Here is an 18,817-nt window from a genome sequence, read left to right as displayed (position 1 = left end):
TATCTGTTGATTTTGACCTACAACCAAAGAATGCTATTTGGAAACTAAATTCAAGTCTACTCAATAATCCATACTTTAAGGAACAAATTAAAAAAGAAATTGGTCTCTGCTTAGAATTTAATGATAATGGAGAGGTTTCACCTCCCATTTTATGGGATACTCTGAAGTCAGTCTTAAGAGGGAAAATTATAGCGATATCTTCATATAAGAAAAAAAAGGGAATAAAACATTAGAGGAATTACAAAATAGGCTGAAGGAACTAGAGAAAAAACACAAATTGAATTTGGCACAGGATATACTAGGGGAAATTAAAAGAATTAGGAATGAAATAATTAGTTCGGCTATGCAAGAAAACAGGAAAAACTTAATGTTTCCGAAACAGAGACATTATGAAAGTGGATCGAAATCTATGAAAATACTGGCGTGGAAACTGAAAAAAAGATACCGTAGATTCCAGACTACAGAGCGCACCTGATTAAAAGCCGCACGCTCTAATTTTAGAAAGAAAATCAATTTTGTACTTGTACAAGCTGCACCGGATTTTAAGCCTCAGGTGTCCCACGTTGTAATATGAGATATTTACACAGAAAGATATTACACGTGAGGATTTTTTAACTTTTAATTAAATCCGTATGGTAACATAAACAAATATATATTGCAAATGCTTTTTTTCGAACAGTGCCTGTAACACAGCTACTTTTAAATATACATACGTATCGGTAACACACAAATTACGTTGCATATACTTTTTTACTGAACAGTGCACGAACAACATTCCAATATCTCCTAACGACTGGTAAAAAAATATATATACTGCAGCCTACCAGGAAAAGTTATTGATCGCCTTCTTCATCTTCCTCCTGCGCACTAAAACCATCAAAGTCCTTCAGTGTCCGAATTGAACAACCTCAGGATCTCGTTACTCACTTCAGTCTCTTCGTTGTCACTCTCACTTGAGCGCACGCGGTCCTCTTCATCACGCAGCAGTCCAGCCTTTCGAAACCCGCTGGTGATGGTGGAAGTTGTGACACTGCTCCACGCATTTAGGATCCACTGGCAGACTTGAGTTAAAGATGCTCTTCGCATGCGTCCTGTTTTGGTAAAGGATTTCTCGCCGCTCGTCATCCAAGCCTCCCACTCAACTCGCAGCGCCACTTTAAATGCCCGGTTTACGCTGATGTCCAGTGGCTGCAAATACTTCGTGGTGCCCCCAGGAATCACAGCTGGAATTGAGTTTGTACTCTTGATGGCAGCTTTCACTGAACTTTCATTGTCAGCTGCTTAAAAAATCACCATCAGTGGAAGCTTTAGTCCGGATGCTGTGCAGCTCAGAACACAAGTAAAATGCGTTCTCTCATGGCCACTTGTTTTCAGTGTGATGGACGAGTCACCTTTTTTATTAACAGTCTGAGTGAGGGGCAGGTCAAACGTCAAAGGTACTTCATCCATATTTATGATATCATCTGGCCCGATGGAATTCTCCGCTATCTTTGTTTGAGTGAATGTGCGGAAGTTAGCAAGTTGTTCCTCGTGGTCGGGAGGGAGCTGCTGACACCGAGTCGTGCGTACCCTGACGGACAGGCCTTTTCGTCTCATAAATCTAAAACACCACGATGGCCCACCTCTAAAATCTTCGATTTTCATTTTGGTGGCGATTGCTTTAGCCTTCAGTCTGATCTGCACGGTGGAAACACCGCGGCCGCCTGCTCTCTGTGTGTTAACCCAGTCTTCAAGAAAGTTTTCAAGTTTGGGCCATCTGCTATGATTGCCTCTGAAAGCTTTTGTCGTCTTTTTGCATTGACTCAGTTCTTCACGCTGGCGTCTCCACCGTCTCACCATCGATTCATTTATGCCAAGATTATGTGCAGCAGCTCGATTTCCTTCTTCAACCGCCAGATTGATCGCCTTTAACTTAAAAGCTGCATCATATGCTTTTCTTCGAGTGTTTTCCATGTTGATGAGGGTGAGTACAAATGACTGATTTACAATAATTTAATTGTGAAAGTGCGCTTGATTTATCGTACAATTTCATTGGACCTCTGTGAACTACTCATCAATTTTATTGGCCTACTGTCAAGAGGCAAAATGTTTTTGGCGGCATGAAAAAAAAACATGCATTAGCCGCACCGTAGTATAGGCCGCAGTGTTGCCGCAGTGTTCAAAGCGTGGGAAAAAAGTAGCAGGTTATAGTCCGGAATTTACGGTAGCAGAAAATACAATTCATAGAATTAGGGACCCAAGAACAAAAATGATAAAAAATAAGCTAAGTGAAATTTAAGAAGCTTTTAAAGTGTTTTACAAAACTCTATATTCCAGAGTTCCGGGGGAAGCACAACCCAAATTGACACCTTCTTGAATTCTCTAGAGTTACCCACTTTAAGCAAAGAACAAATTAGAATGATGACTGCTGACATAACTGAAGTTGAATTAGAAGCTGCAATTAGTAGGCTTAAATTAAGCAAGTCTCCAGGGTATACATCAGAGTGGTACAAAGAAGTTAAAAATTAGTTAATTCCTGTTTTACTCCCCACACTGAACTGGGCTCTAAAAAAAGGCACAAATGCCACCCAGATGGAAGGAAGCAAAAATCTCAGCTATACCGACAGAAGGCAAGGATAAAATGGAGTGCAGGTCATTTAGACCAATATCCATTCTTAATATAGATTATATATTATTTACCTCCATCATGGCCAAACGATTAGAGGAGTTTCTACCCATACTGATACGTAACAATCAGACAGGTTTTATACGACAACGCCAGACACAAGACAATATACGAAGGACACTTCACATTATGGATCATATACAAAAAAATAAAATCAAAGCAACAGTGATAAGCGCAGACGCTGAAAAAGCATTTGATTCGGTTAATTGGAATTTTCTTTACAGAGTTTTACATAGATTTGGTTTCCAAGACACAATTATTAAAACTATACAGACACTATATGACAATCCTACTGCTAGGATTAAAATCAATGGATATTTATCAAATAGTCTTACCCTAGAAAGGGGCACGAGACAGGGTTGTGCATGGTCACCGCTACTCTTCGCGTTATATCTGGAACCATTAGCTCAATACATCAGACAAAATGAAGATATCAGGGGAATTACTATTAAAGGGACAGAGCATAAATTGGCTTGTTATGCGGAAGACACTTTGATCTATCTAGGGCGGGGGTCGGCAACCCGCGGCTCCGGAGCCACATGTGGCACTTTTACGTCTGTGCTGCGGCTCCCTGTTGCTTTGGGAAATAATTGGTTGTGGCGACCCTTTTCCTGGCACATCCGAACCGACTCACAATTAGATAGCCTACGGGGGTTTGCGAGCACAGAGCTTTGGAGCCTCTGCGCCATGGGGGGGGGGGGGCAGGTTGAGGGAGGCTTAAAAGTGAGGCTGAAGATTTCGAATAAAGTTTTTTCCTTCGACTGCAATTACCGACTCCGTGTCGTAATTTTAGCGCTGCGTGTAGCACACCGCTACATGGTCAGTATTTAATTAAAATGTATTTTATGTTAGTTTGTTAGTTTTTGAAATGTAAATCTAAATTTGAAGATTATGGTGATCTTGTACAATCTAAATAAGACGTTGTGGCGACCCATTTTCTGACACATCCGAACCGGCTCACAATTAGCCAGCGTTCAGGCTAAGGGAGATAGCCTACGGGGGTTTGTGAGTACGTGTCTTTTGGAGCATCCGCGCCCATGGGGGGGTGGGTTGAGGGAGGCTTAAAAGCAAGGCTGTTTAGTTCGAATAAAGCTATCTTTGACTGCAGTTTACTGACTGCGTGTAGCATGCCGCTGCAACTTGTTTTTATCGCTGGCTGTCCAGAGGGGAGGTGCTGAAACGCTTTGTCGCGTGTCTGGAAGAAGTGAAAACTTTCCTGGGCAGCAAAGGGCTCACCTTTCCTGAGCTGGAACAGCCAGAGTGGCTGGAAAAGCTACACTTCATGGTAGACATGACAGCGCACCTGAACACGCTGAACACAGCTCTTCAACGGGGTAAGGACGTACAGCCCTGCACATGTTGGAGGATGTTTTGGCATTCGAGTGCAAGTTGACGTTGCTTGCCAGAGATTTACAGAAAGGCACTTTGTCTCACTTCCCCAATTTGAGAGAGTTCAAACAAGGTCACGACATGATAAATTCGGAGTATTTACATTCTGCAATCATCGCAATGCAAACATCGTTTGTGAAACGCTTCTGTGAGTTCAGAGAGGAAAAAAACACATTATCCTTCCCGGTCACTCCCCTAAGCATCGATCCATCCCTACTGAATACGACTGCATTGTCAGGTGTGAGTCAACCTGAGCAAGTATGATAAATATTTTAATTGCCTATTATTTTACGTATATTCATATGTTTTCATTGTTCAGTGAAATAGTCCTTTTATTTTTCAGGTTGACAGCTGGCTGACGTTATTTTTGGTTTGCTGCTGGCGGCAAATTTAAGTTTGGCGTTTTTCATAAATACAAGAAGGACTCAAATAGACGTTGAGTATTTTACTTAAAAGTAACCTTCAACCCAACGTCTCTTTTTCGGAGTTCAAAATGTTTTTGTTGCATGCAGAAATGTAATTTCGTTTTCTCTGCAGGAGTTCATCAATTTCATAAATGCAACACATTATAGTTTGTTTATACATAGCATAAAGGCAAAACAAAACGTTGTATGCAGTGTTATTTCATTTTAAATGTCAAACGGGTTTTGCGGCTCCCAGTGTTTACTTTTCTGTGGGAAACGGGTCCAAGTGGCTCTTTCAGCGGTAAAGGTTGCTGACCCCTGATCTAGGGCAACCAACATACTCTTTACCTGGCAATCTTTTGAACAACATGGTCAATTATCAGGATACAATATCAACATAGATAAAACCCAATTACTTTCATATTACTATAGCCCACCAAGAGAAATTAAAAGTCGATACCCCTGGGCATGGCACACAGAGTCTTTCAAATATTTGGGCATCATTATGCCAAAAGATTTGGCAAAATTATCAGAATGTAATTATCAGCCTTTATATAAAAAAAAATTAAGGAAGATGTGGCAAGATGGAACCTGATTCCTTTTCTCAGTCTCAGTTCAAGGATTGAGTCTATTAAAATGAATATACTGCCCAGACTGTTATATCATTTTCAGACCCTACCAATAGAGATTAATCAAAATCAATTCAATTCAAAACACTTCTGAGTGTTTCATACAACCACACTGATGGACATGCATAGCTTCTAGTTACACTGGCCCCAGGGTCCATTTTGTTCCAAACCAAACACTGGTATATACGAATGAGGGGAAGGCAGACTACCTTATGAATATGTATTAGATACTCTCCATGCACACACAGGCTTTCAGATGGGATTGTTCAAATTTGTAAACAGAAACAGCATCACTGTGTTTTAACAAGAAATCTACGCTAAGTATCCAGATATTTACATGTGCTGCAATACTTGTTGAATAACTTGCATTTTAAAATAAAATCGATGAAAAAGAAATCGGCTCGTTTTGCTGATTTTTGCTTGCATGCAAATGAGTTCAAGCTGTTTGCTACTCCATTTGATGTGGAGGAAGTGGATACTACATCAGAAATTTTTCAAATGGAATTGATTGAGATGCAGTGTAACGACATATTGAGATCGAAATTTCATTCCGAAGTTGTATCAGTGCTTACTTCTATAGAAAATATATTCATCCAAATAACCATATAACAATTACAGCAAGGAAACAGGCTATCTCAGCCCTTCTAGTCCGTGCTGAACGCTTACTCTCACCTCGTCCACCTGACCTGCACTCAGTCCATAACCCTCCATTCCTTTTCTGTCCATATACCCATCCAATTATTTTTTAAATGACAAAATCGAACCTGCCTCTACCACTTCTACTGGAAGCTTGCTCCACACAGCTACCACTCTCTGAGTAAGGAAGTTCCCTCTCATGTTACCCCTAAACTTTTGCCCCCTAACTTTCAACTTATGTCCTCTTGTTTGAATCTCCCCTACTCTCAATGGAAAAAGCCTACCCATGTCAACTCTATCCATCCCCCTCATAATTTTAAATACCTCTATCAAGTCCCCCCTCAACCTTCTACACTCCAAAGAATAAAGACCTAACTTGTTCAACCTTTCTCTGTAACTTAGGTGCTGAAACCCAGGTAACATTCTAGACTTTAAACTATTAAGTTGGGGGGTGGGTGGGAATCAATTTGAGGAAACCATGGGAGAGGAGGTTAGTTCACCAGTAGAGCAAGTAAATAGACAGTGTGTGAGGGAGGAAAGGCAGGTGATGGAGAAGGGATGCGCTCAGCCCTAAGATGTAGGGGAGAAGAAAGAAAAGGATAATAAATTTGAATGCAGTGTTAGGAATGAAAAGAGAGGAGGGGGTGGAGAGTATCTTAAATGTATCTATCTTAATGCTAGGAGCATTGTAAGTGTAAAGGGGGTTTCTTTTTTTCTTTGTTACTGTTGGGAAAGGGTTTCCTTTTGTTAACTAGCAGGAATGCTAATTTACTGATAACGAGAATGGTATTCCTTTGTAAACCAAATGGGGATTAATGTTCTTTTTTCTGAGTCTGTAAGCTTTTGTTGACGGGCTTTTGGGGAGATCGGCGCGAGGGGGTCGAGAGAGAGGACGCAATGCTCTAAGCTGGGCGAGGATCGGACCCCAAAGGGGGGTCCGAGGCCGGGAGATTCTCCGAGGAGGGGGGGGGGGGATGAAGCTAGATGTGCTTGGTTGACCACTTGGAGGGTCCTGAGCTGTTTGGAGAGTCGAGGAGTTCGGAGGGTCCTGAGCTGCGAGTCGAGGAGTTCGGAGGGGATCGAATGGTGGCCAGAAGACTTCAGTAATTGAGCTCCAACGGCTGTGCACGAAGTGGTTTGGACTTTGATAAGTTTGGCGCCTTTTCTTTAATTTTCTCTTCATATATACTGTATCGTTATTAATCACTTAGTTATAGTAACCTTTATAAATTGTACTCATTTAATCGCATATGGTGTACTGTCTGTTTTTGGGCGAGGCGGGGACATCACACAGCATCCACACCAGCTGATTACCCAGTTTGGCGGGGGCGAAGGCTGCTCCCCCTATACGAGAACGAGCTGAGCGAGCCTGAGGCGACCCAGGGGGTTACATTGTGGGGTGCTCGTCCGGGGTTGATTTTTGTGGAAGCTGTGTGATCACCCTCTTTAAATTGTGTCTGCGGCGAAGAGCTGGTGTGCCTTTGTGGGTGTTTGATTGCTGGTTATCGCTACGTGTGTGTTGGGTGGGGTGGCTGCTGTTGCTAGCCTCGAGGTCGTTGTTCGAGTTCCGACTAGTGCTGACGAAATGGTGGTGGGACCATGGGTTGTCCGTACTGTTTGGAGATTGAGGAGTGACAGGTTGGGATGTTTCAGCAGTGGTGGGCTCCGCCCGGTTGTTGGAATAACGTCCAGCCCTAAAGGGGCGGAGCGGACCCCTCAGTTGTTGGGTGAGTGGCAGTGCTTGGCTGAGGGAAAGCGACAGGGACAGGTTGAAGGTTTGAGTAGGCGGGCTGGTGACTTTGTTAGAACTGTCAGGCGCAATTACCTTGAAGTGACCGCTGCCAGTTCTGGGAAAGTGTGGGAAAATGCGTGTGGTTCGACTGGAAGTCAAATGCCGCAGCTGGGGGGCTTATCATATCCATGGCAGGAGATTGGTGGAAAGTTTTTAGGGTATCCCTTTTTGCCTGGGGGGCAGATAAATTGCTTGTGGTGCCAAGGGAATCTGTCAAGGGGATCAGTTGTTCCGTTGATTCGAGAGGTGTCGGGAAACTTAGAGGAGGCCCAGTGGGGGAACGGCTTGGGGTCTCTGGGGGAGCACGTTCCCAGCAATGTACCAAGGAACTCCCGAAAGGAACAGACTTTATTCCTGAAGGCTTAGAGGGACCAAGCGCACAGGTGATGTTACGGATGGATGGAAGTCAAGTTAAAGCCATCCTCGGCACCGGGGCGCCGGTTAAGTTGCTGTACAGTTTGTTTCATAACCGTTATTGGAAGCATTTACCCTTGACGACATTGAGGACACTGGAGATTCGGGGTGCCAGTGCCGGTGATTATCCAGACGACGGTTGTTGGTCAGTGAAAATGGAGTTCTTAGAGGCAAATGTGGAGGAGACTGAGGTTCATGAATCGTTAATGCTGATGTGTCCGGACCCTGCTGAGACGGGCAGCGTTTCTGTTCTAGAGAGAACCAATATCCTGCTGGTGTGCTTGGGGGCCTGCCCGGAGGAGGCGGGTGAGCGTTGTTTGGAGGCATTGTTGATGCACCCAGAGTTTCGAGCTGCTTGTGTGGACGTGTGTAGCAGCATTGGGCTGATACTGAATTCAAACAAGAGCCAGTGGCGGTACGGCCTGGGGGAAGTATCTGAGGGTGAGACCCTCTTAGTGGACGCTGCGAAATACCATGAGGGAGCGGAGTTGACTGCTGAAGACACCTCGGAGAGAGAGAGAGGTTGCGGCGACTGGCCCCTGAAGCCGTGGAAGACGTAGGCAGCGTGTGTGTGGATTGTATTGCGTTGAAGAGGCGCACTATCAGTGACCAGAATATGGCCCTTAGGGCCGGAGAGGCGATGGCCTGTCTGAGTGGTGCGAAATGGTTTAAGGTGCCGGATCTGAGGAGTGGATGTTGCCAGATCCCGATGAGTGGGGCCGACAAGGAGAAGACGGCCGTTATAAATTCCCTAGGAGTCTTCGGGTCCGAAAAGATGCCACAGGGCATATCTGGAGCCCTTGCAACCTTCCTGCTGGGCAGGTGGAAGACCATAGGGGATGTGGAGGCGTTTGGAGTTTTGGTGTATGTGGATGATCTCTTGGTGTTTGGATTTGCCTCAGGAGAATATGAAGTGAGGTCGTTGCAGGAGCAGCTGAGAACTACCGAGTTAAAGTGTTTTCGGGACACGTGCCAGGGCTGGCGAAGGTCGCAGCTCGTGAGAGACTGTCTCTACGGAATCAAGTTTGAAATGAAGACGGAGAGACTGGAGAAAGTGATCTGGAACCATTCGGAAGACTTACAAGTTGAAGAGAATGAAGAAAGTTGTCTGACTGAGGGTAATAGCAAACTGAGAACCCGGAGAGGGGAGTTTGCGGAGGTGAAGAAATTACAGACCAATCTCAGAAGAGAGAAGCGGAAGCTTGAAGGGAACCTGAAGATGACCATCAACAGTTCAAATGAAGTGCAAAACCTGAAAGTTGATCTGGAAGAAGTCATGAGGAAGAAAAAACTGGAGAGAAGTGCAGTGAATACTGAACAGGAGGCTGAAGAGACTGCGGGAGCAGTGCAGGCCACGTGTTTCCGTTTGGAGAAGATCAAACAGCAGCTACCAATCACAGGAATGAGGAAGAATACAGATTCGATGTATGATGTGCTGGATGTGTGGTACATGCTGCCTTTTGCTGACTTTCCCTCGATTGAGGAAGAGACCTTTGGCCCTTCTCCCATTGAGTCAGGTGTAGCGGGGAGGGTTAGCTGTGAGTAGTGTGGGGCATGAGTGAGAGGTTGAGAGAGGAGTTGGTAGTGGGCCCAAGGTATCCCCAGTTGTGTCTGAGCCTGAAGGGTTTAGGTGAGGGGGTACGGAGGCCTCAGAGGGGTTAGGGAACTCCCAGATAGTTGGCCTAAGTAGCCCCTGAGGAACAGGGCGTGAGGGTTACTGTGAGGGGAGGAGATGTCACTGTTTGTGCTTGGGTTACGGTGTGTTGGCAGGAAAGGTGGCGAGTTATTTAGTAGTCATGAGGATGGAGGAAGTGTGTAAAGGGGGTTTCTTTTTTCTCTTTGTTACTGTTGGGAAAGGGTTTCCTTTTGTTAACTAGCAGGAATGCTAATTTACTGATAACGAGAATGGTATTCCTTTGTAAACCAAATGGGGATTAATGTTCTTTCTTCTGAGTCTGTAAGCTTTTGTTGACGGGCTTTTGGGGAGATCGGCGCGAGGGGGTCGAGAGAGAGGACGCAATGCTCTAAGCTGGGCGAGGATCCGAGGCTGGGAGATTCTCCGAGGGGGGGGGGGATGAAGCTAGATGTGCTTGGTTGACCACTCGGAGGGTCCTGAGCTGTTTGGAGAGTCGAGGAGTTCGGAGGGTCCTGAGCTGCGAGTCGAGGAGTTCGGAGGGGATCGAATGGTGGCCAGAAGACTTCAGTAATTGAGCTCCAACGGCTGTGCACGAAGTGGTTTGGACTTTGATAAGTTTGGCGCCTTTTCTTTAATTTTCTCTTCATATATACTGTATCGTTATTAATCACTTAGTTATAGTAACCTTTATAAATTGTACTCATTTAATCGCATATGGTGTACTGTCTGTTTTTGGGCGAGGCGGGGACATCACACAGCATCCACACCAGCTGATTACCCAGTTTGGCAGGGGCGAAGGCTGCTCCCCCTAGACGAGAACGAGCTGAGCGAGCCTGAGGTGACCCAGGGTGTTACATAAGAAAGGTGGATGAGCTTAAAGCGTGGATTGATACCTGGAATTATGATGTTGTAGCTATTAGTGAAACATGGTTGCAAGAAGGGTGTGATTGGCAACTAAATATTCCTGGATTTAGTTGCTTCAGGTGTGATAGAGTAGGAGGGGCCAGAGGAGGAGGTGTTGCATTGCTTGTCCGAGAAAATTTTATGGCGGTGCTTTAGAAGGATAGATTAGAGAGCTCCACTAGGGAGACTATTTGGGTGGAATTGAGGAAGAGGAAGGGTGTAGTAACACTGATAGGAGTGTATTATAGGCCACCTAATGGTGAGCGTGAGTTGGAAGAGCAAATGTGTAAGGAGATAGCAGATATTTGTAGTAAACACAAGGTGATGATTGTGGGAGATTTTAATTTTCCACACGTAGACTGGGAAGCTCATTCTGTAAAAGGGCTGGATGGTTTAGAGTTCGTGAAGTGTGTGCAGGATAGCTTTTTGCAACAATACATAGAAGTACCGACTAGAGATGGGGCAGTGTTGGATCTCCTGTTAGGGAATGCGATAGGTCAGCTGACAGATGTATGTGTTGGGGAGCACTTCGGGTCCAGTGATCACAATAGCATTAGCTTCAATATAATTATGGAGAGGGACAGAACTGGACCTAGAGTTGAGATTTTTGATTGGAGAAAGGCTAACTTTGAGGAGATGAGAAGGGATTTAGAGAGAGTGGATTGGGTCAAGTTGTTTTATGGGAAGGATGTAATAGAGAAATGGAGGTCATTTAAGGGTGAAATTATGAGGGTACAGAATCTTTATGTTCCTGTTAGGTTGAAAGGAAAGGTTAAAGGTTTGAAAGCACCATGGTTTTCAAGGGATATTAGAAATTTGGTTCGGAAAAAGAGGGATGCCTACAATAGATATAGGCAGCATGGAGTAAAGGAATTGCTCGAGGAATATAAAGAATGTAAAAGGAATCTTAAGAAAGAGATTAGAACAGCTAAAAGAAGATACGAGGTTGGTTTGGCAAATAAGGTGAAAGTAAATCTGAAAGGTTTCTACAGTTATATTAAAAGCAAGAGGATAGTGAGGGATAAAATTGGCCCCTTAGAGAATCAGAGTGGTCAGCTATGTGTGGAGCCGAGGGAGATGGGAGAGATTTTGAACAATTTCTTCTCTTCGGTATTCACTAAGGAGAAGGATATTGAATTGTGTAAGGTGTGGCAAACAAGTAAGGAAGTTATGGAACCAATGACAATTAAAGAGATGGAAGTACTGGCACTTTTAAGAAATTTAAAAGTGGATAAACCTTCGGGTCCTGACAGGATATTCCCCCGGACCTTGAGGGAAGTTTGTGTAGAAGTAGCAGAAGCTCTGACGGAGATCTTTAAGATGTCATTAGAAACGGGGATTGTGCCGGAGGATTGGCGTATTGCTCATGTGGTTCCATTGTTTAAAAGGGGTTCTAGAAGTAAGCCTAGCAATTATAGACCTGTCAGTTTGACATCAGTGGTGGGTAAATTAATGGAAAGTATTCTTAGAGATAGTAGTAATATTTATCTGGATAGACAGGATCTGATTAGGAGTAGCCAGCATGGATTTGTGCGTGGAAGGTCATGTTTGATAAACCTTATTGAATTTTTTGAAGAGGTTACAAGGAATGTTGACGAGGGTAAGGCAGTGGATGTAGTCTATATGGATTTCAGCAAAGCCTTTGACAAAGTTCCACATGGAAGGTTAGTTAAGAAGGTTCAGTCGTTAGGTATTAATGCTGGAGTAATAAAATGGATTCAACAGTGGCTAGATGGGAGATGCCAGAGAGTAGTGATGGATAATAGTTTATCGGGATGGAGGCCGGTGACTAGCGGGGTGCCTCAGGGATCTGTTTTGGGCCCAATGTTGTTTGTAATATACATAAATGATCTGGATGATGGGGTGGTAAATTGGATTAGTAAGTATGCCGATGATACTAAGGTAGGAGGTGTTGTGGATAATGAGGTGGGTTTTCAAAGCTTACAGGGAGATTTATGCCGGTTAGAAGAATGGGCTGAACGTTGGCAGATGGAGTTTAATGCTGAGAAGTGTGAGGTTCTATATTTTGGCAGGAGTAATCCAAATAGAACATACAGGGTAAATGGTAGGGCATTGAGGAATGCAGAGGAACAGAGAGATCTAGGAATAACAGTGCATAGTTCCCTGAAGGTGGAGTCTCACGTAGATAGGGTGGTGAAGGCGGCTTTTGGAACGCTGGCCTTTATAAATCAAAGCATTGAGTACAGAAGTTGGAATGTAATGTTAAAATTGTACAAGGCATTGGTAAGGCCAAATTTAGAATATTGTGTGCAGTTCTGGTCACCGAATTATAGGAAAGATATCAATAAATTAGAGAGAGTGCAGAGATGATTTACTAGGATGTTACCTGGGTTTCAGCACTTAAGTTACAGAGAAAGGTTGAACAAGTTAGGTCTCTACTCATTGGAGCGTAGAAGGTTGAGGGGGGATTTGATCGAAGTATTTAAAATTTTGAGAGGGATAGATAGAGTTGACGTGAAAAGGCTGATTCCATTGAGAGTAAGGGAGATTCAAACGAGAAGACATGATTTGAGAGTTAGGGGGCAGAAGTTTAAAGGAAACACGAGGGGGTATTTCTTATGGGCTGAGTGCGGGTAGATGGGACTAGGTGAGATTAAGAGTTCGGCACGGACTAGGAGGGCCGAGATGGCCTGTTTCCATGCTGTGATTGTTATATGGTTAAATCTTCTCTGTACTCTCTCTATTTTGTTGATATCTTTCCTATAATTCGGTGACCAGAACTGTACACAACACTCCAAATTTGGCCTCACCTCTGCCCCTCTGACCGTTAACACAGGTGCCCCCCCAAGGTTGTGTTCTGAGTCCCCTTCTCTACTCCCTTTATATCCATGACTGTACTGCCACACAGCTTCAATCTGCTGATCAAATTCACCGATGACATGATTTTGATTGGCCTTATCTCTAGTGGTAATGAGACAGCCTACAGAGGAGAGGTTAACACCCTGACACAGTATGCCAGGATAACAACCTCTCCCTCAATGTCAAAAAATGAAACAGCTGAATGTGGATTACAGGAGGAATGGAGACAGGCTGGCCCCGATCAACATCAATGGGTCTGCAGTTGAGAGGGCGAGTAGCTTCAGTACCATGGTATTCACATCACAGATGATCTCACCTGGACTGTACACACCAGCTTTGTGGCAAAAAAAAAAGCACAACAGCTACTCTTCCACCTCAGGCAACTGAATAAGTTCAGTATAGGCCTCCAAATCCTCAAGACCTTCTACAGGGGCACCATGTCAGGGGCATCCTGACTGGCTGTATCACCACTTGGTATGGGAACTGCACCAACGTTGATTGCTGGGCACTGCAGAGAGTGGTATGGACAGCCCAGAGCATCTATGGATGTGAACTTCCCTCCATTGTGGACATTTATAGCAGCAGGTGCAGAAAGAAAGCCTGTCACACCAACCATAAACTGTTTCATCTGTTTCCATCTGGCAAACAGCACTGCCGCATTAAAGCCAGGACCAACAGGACAGCTTCTTTTTACAAGCTGTTAGACTTTTAAATTCACGTGTCTGTACATTGCAACAGGGTCATGACGCCAAGATTTTTAATCCCTCACATTGTGGGATGGATGTAAGATTTAAATAAACTATTTTTATATAAATTCTAAACCTCTGTGATAGAAGTTTCTAAGATTATGGGAGGCAAAGATGAATGGATATTTAGACTGACAATATATTTTCCTCAGGATTAAAATGACTAATAGCAGAGGGCATGCATTTAAGGTGAGAAGGGTAGTTTCAAAGTTTATGATGGGCAAATTTTTCTTACACAGAGAGTGGTGGATCCATGGAATGTGGTGCCTGGGATTGTGGCACAGGCAAAAACATTAGAGTCTTTTAAGGGACATTTAGATAGGCACACAAGTGTGAGGAAAACTGTTACTGTATAGACAGAAGAGATTGGTCAAGTTAGTCATTTGATTATTAATTTAATTGGTTCTGCATAACATTGTGGACCAAAGGGCCTGTTTCTGTGCTGTAGTGTTCTATGTCCTATTATTATGACTACTGTATTTTTATTATCTCTCAGCTCAAGCTGGTAAAACCTGAGGGGCAGGCATAGCCAAGCAGTCATTTCTCAATTGCTAGACACTCTTGGACTATTCTAATGGTGTTCAGTATTGTGGCTTTCTGGAGATTTACATAAATATTGCTGTCCAGGCCTAATTGTTTAATATTATTGTGTAGTCACCAGTTGTAGGTATTACTATCGGGACAATGTGTACCCTGTTCATGTTCCGTAGTCTATTATTATTATGTTCAGATTCAGGCACTTTTCAAATCAAAGTACCTTCTGGTAACCGCTTTATTTTGGGTGACAGCAGTAAATAAAGCATTTACTTTTGTTAGTTGATTTTTTTTAAGGTAGGTGGATACTCCAGATATAAAGATCACTGCAGGACGTTATAAACAAACCTACCATCAAACTCGCTGTTCAAAAGCAAATTAAACATTTAATGAGAATTCACTAAATACAAGTTCCCCATATGCACATCTATAATCACGTCAAGCTACAGATGTGCAGTGGGGAGCATCCTAACATGCTATATCACTGCAGGGTAGGGAAACTGCACTGCGGCAGACAGGAGAGCTCTACAATGGGTAGTCAGAACTGCCCAACGCATCACCAGCACACCCATCATCAAGGACATTTATACAGAAACATGCCAGAAAAGGGCCAGTAACATCATGAAGGATCTCACCCGCCCTGCTCCTGGACTGTTTGTCCCATTCTCATCAGGGAGGAGATTATGTAGCATCCACACCAGAACCAACCAAAAAGAGTTACTTTCCCCAAGCAGTAAGGCTGATCAGCACCTCCACCCACTAACCTACCCATTCACACCCCAACCTCCACTACATTATCACTTCCTGTCAGTCACCTTATGTACAGACACTCCTGTGCCTAGAGTCACGGTATGGTCATACAAACAATGTTTATAAGCTATCTTATATATTTATATTCATTGTGTTTTTTTTGTTATCGTGTTCTTTCTGTTTTTTTGTGCTGCATCGAATCTGGAGTAACAATTACTTTTCTCTCCTTTATTGGGAAAAAAAGTTCTGGGAACGCTCAAATATTTTTTCCATATAAATTAATGGTAATTGCCTCTTCGCTTTACGACATTTCGGATTACAAATGGTTTCATAGGAACGCTCCACCTTCGGATTGCTGGGGAAACCTGTATTTCATTAGGGGTTTCAGGAGATTTGGTATGTCACCAAAGACATTGGCGAATTTCTACAGTTGTACCATGGAGAACATTCTAACTGGCTACATCACCATCTGGTATGGGTGGGGGGGGGGGGGGCTACTACGCAGGACCAAAATCAACTGCAGAGAGTTGTTAACGTAGTCAGCTCCATCATGGGAACTAGCCTCCATAGTAACGAGGACATCTTCAAAGAGCAATTCCTCAAAAGGCAGCACCCATCATTAAGGACCCACAACACCAGGACATGCCCTCTTCTCCATGCATCAGAATGGAGGTACGGGAGCCTAAAAGCACACACTCAAGTGATTCAGGAACAGCTTCTTCTCCTCTGCCATTCAAATTCTAAATGGATATTGAAGCCACGAATACTACCACTACTTTTTTATTTCTATTTTTGCACTGCTTTTTAATTTAACTGTAATTGATTACTTTTTTCTTTTTCTATTATTATGTACAAATTTCAATACATAAGCCAGTCATATTAAACCTCATTCTGATGTATGGGAGACCAGGAGAAATAGTCACTTTTTCCAAAGTCCAGTGCACACTGACCACCTATACGGCAACATGGATGGCATGGTTGCATAGCAGTTCATGCAATGCTTTATAGCACAAGTAACAGAGATTCATTTCCTGAAGCTGTCTGTGAGGAGACTGTATGTTCTCCCCATGACTGGGTTTCTTTCCAAAATCCAAAGACGTCCAGTTTAGTGTTACTAAGTTGTGGGCATGCTGTGTTGGTGCCAGAAAAGTAACAACACTCACGGGCTGACTCCGGACTGTGGTGGTTATTAATGAAAAGTACCATTTCAGGGCATGTTTCAATGAACACGTGACAGATGAAGATCATCTTTAAAGGGGATGAAGAGGGGAGTGAAAGTCCAAGGTCCATTCTGAGAGAATGGTGATTACACAGCATACGATGTGGAATATTGCCTCACCCTGCCAGTTCACCCCAGATTCAGCATGTCATCTAAAACTTTGTGACAAACTTCAAAAGATATGTGGTGGAGAGTCTACTGACCAGCTGTATCACACCCTAGTATACAGACACTAATGCTCTTGATCAGAAAAGCTCACAGTTCAAAGTCAATTCCTTATCAAAATACATTTTCTTGTGTGCATACACAGTAAATCCAAACACCATAATAGAATCAATGAAAGATCGCAGCCAACAGGACAGACAAATAACCAACATGAAACTGTGCAAATATAAATGAAAAAAGAAATATTAATAATAGATAAATAAGCAATAAATATCGAGAACAGACAAAAAAAGTACAAAGGCTAGTGGACACAGTGCAGTCCAGCACAGGTAAAGCCCTTCCTACCATTGAGCACGTCTACAAGGAACGATGGCACGGGAAAGCAGCATCCATCATCAAGGATCCCCACCATCCAGGCCATGCTCTCTTTTCACTGTTGCCATAAGGGAGGTGGCACAGGAGTCTCAGGTCCCTTACCAGCAGGATCAGAAACAGTTATTACCCCTCAACTGTCAAAATCTTGAACCAGAGGGTATAACCTCACTTGCCTCATCACTGAACTGTTCCCACAATCTGTTGACTCACTATCAAGGACATTTCATGTTATCAATATCTCTTGCTTAATTTTTTTCAATATTATCATTTTGTTTTTCTTTTTTGTATCTGCAATTTGCTGCTTTTGCACATTGGCTGATTGTCCAACTTGTGTGCGGTTCTTCATTGATTCTATTGTGCTTCTTTGAATTTACTGTGAATGCCTGCAAGAAAATGAATCTCAGGGTTGCCTATAGTGACATATACACACATTGACAGAACATTTACTTTGTACTTTCATCAATTACATTACAGAGACCCAAACAAAAGTTACTGTCAATAGTGATACTCACCTGTCTCCATAGGAGACATCAAAGTTTTCAATTTTAATGTCATATGACTTGTTCTTTCCCGAAGCTTCCAAGCGGCTTTCCTTCTTATTGGAAGCTTGGCTGGCCGAAGCTTCCTCGAGAACCCTAAATATAAATAAAATATTAAATTATTAAGCAATTGTTAACATAATGAAAGACTATTGTGGTGCAAGCAACATCTGAATTTGGACAATCATCAATAAGCTTCTGCTGCCACTCCAATTTCAGAAGGTCTATACTCCATCATCCTGCAGATGTGTGGTCCATGCTCACATCATTTCACAGATGTGCAGAAGAGAGCATCCTAACATGCTGCAACACTGCGTGGTATGGAGACTGCACAAGAAAGGACAGGAAGACCTCACAATTTTACGTACAGACACTCCTGTGCCTAGCGTCACTTTATGGACATGCAACCAATCTACATATATAAGTTATGTATTTATACAGACTTTTGTATGGAACAGTAGTAATTTTATGCATTGCACTGTAATGCTGCCGCAAAAAAAAAACAAACTTCATGATATATGTGAGTGATGATACACCTAATTCTGATCTGGTCTCTATTGTGGACTAAGAGTGGGAATGGAGCAGGGGAAGGGAGAGTGGAGGGAGCAAGCGGGAAGCACCAGAAATATTCTGTAATCATTAATAAACCAATAAACCAATTGTTTGAAATCAAATGACATTGCCTGAAGTTTCAGGGCTGGAAGGGTCTGCACCCTTCCCATCCCCTGTCCTGGGACTCCCATACTGTTAAAGGTCTAGACAGGTTAGAGTTTGTAAAATGTGTTCAGGAAAGTTTTCTAAATCAATATATAGAGGTACCGACCAGAGAGGATGCAATATTAGATCTCCTATTAGGAAACGAGTTAGGACAGGTGACAGAAGTGTGTGTAGGGGAACATTTTGGTCCCAGTGATCATAACACCATTAGTTTCAACTTCATCATGGATAAAGGTAGATTTGGTCCTCGGGTTGAGGTTCTAAACTGGATAAAGGCCAAATTTAAAGAAATGAGAAAGGATCTAAAAAGCGTGGATTGGGACAGGTTGTTCTCTGGCAAGGATGTCAGCGGTAAGTGGGAGGCCTTCAAAGGAGAAATTTTGAGAGTGCAGAGTTTGTATGTTCCTGTCAGGATTAAAGGCGAAGTGAATAAGAATAAGGAACCTTGGTTCTCCGGGGATATTGGAACCCTGATAAAGAAGAA

At 43.2% G+C, this 18,817-nt stretch overlaps 1 protein-coding gene across 2 annotated transcripts in view; it reads right to left on the bottom strand.

Annotated features, from left to right (window-relative positions):
* abcf3 (ATP-binding cassette, sub-family F (GCN20), member 3) overlaps positions 1–18,817 on the bottom strand; it is a 190,980-nt gene that overhangs the window by 111,872 nt on the left and 60,291 nt on the right. For both annotated transcript variants that reach the window (XM_059991476.1, XM_059991485.1), the window contains exon 6: positions 17,590–17,712. In XM_059991476.1, the coding sequence (XP_059847459.1) occupies positions 17,590–17,712 (123 nt within the window). The remainder of the gene's footprint in view (positions 1–17,589; positions 17,713–18,817) is intronic.

This window comes from Hypanus sabinus, chromosome 2 (assembly GCF_030144855.1).
Source record: "Hypanus sabinus isolate sHypSab1 chromosome 2, sHypSab1.hap1, whole genome shotgun sequence".
Taxonomy (NCBI): Eukaryota; Metazoa; Chordata; class Chondrichthyes; order Myliobatiformes; family Dasyatidae; genus Hypanus; species Hypanus sabinus.
This window is presented reverse-complemented; position numbering and strand designations above follow the sequence as displayed.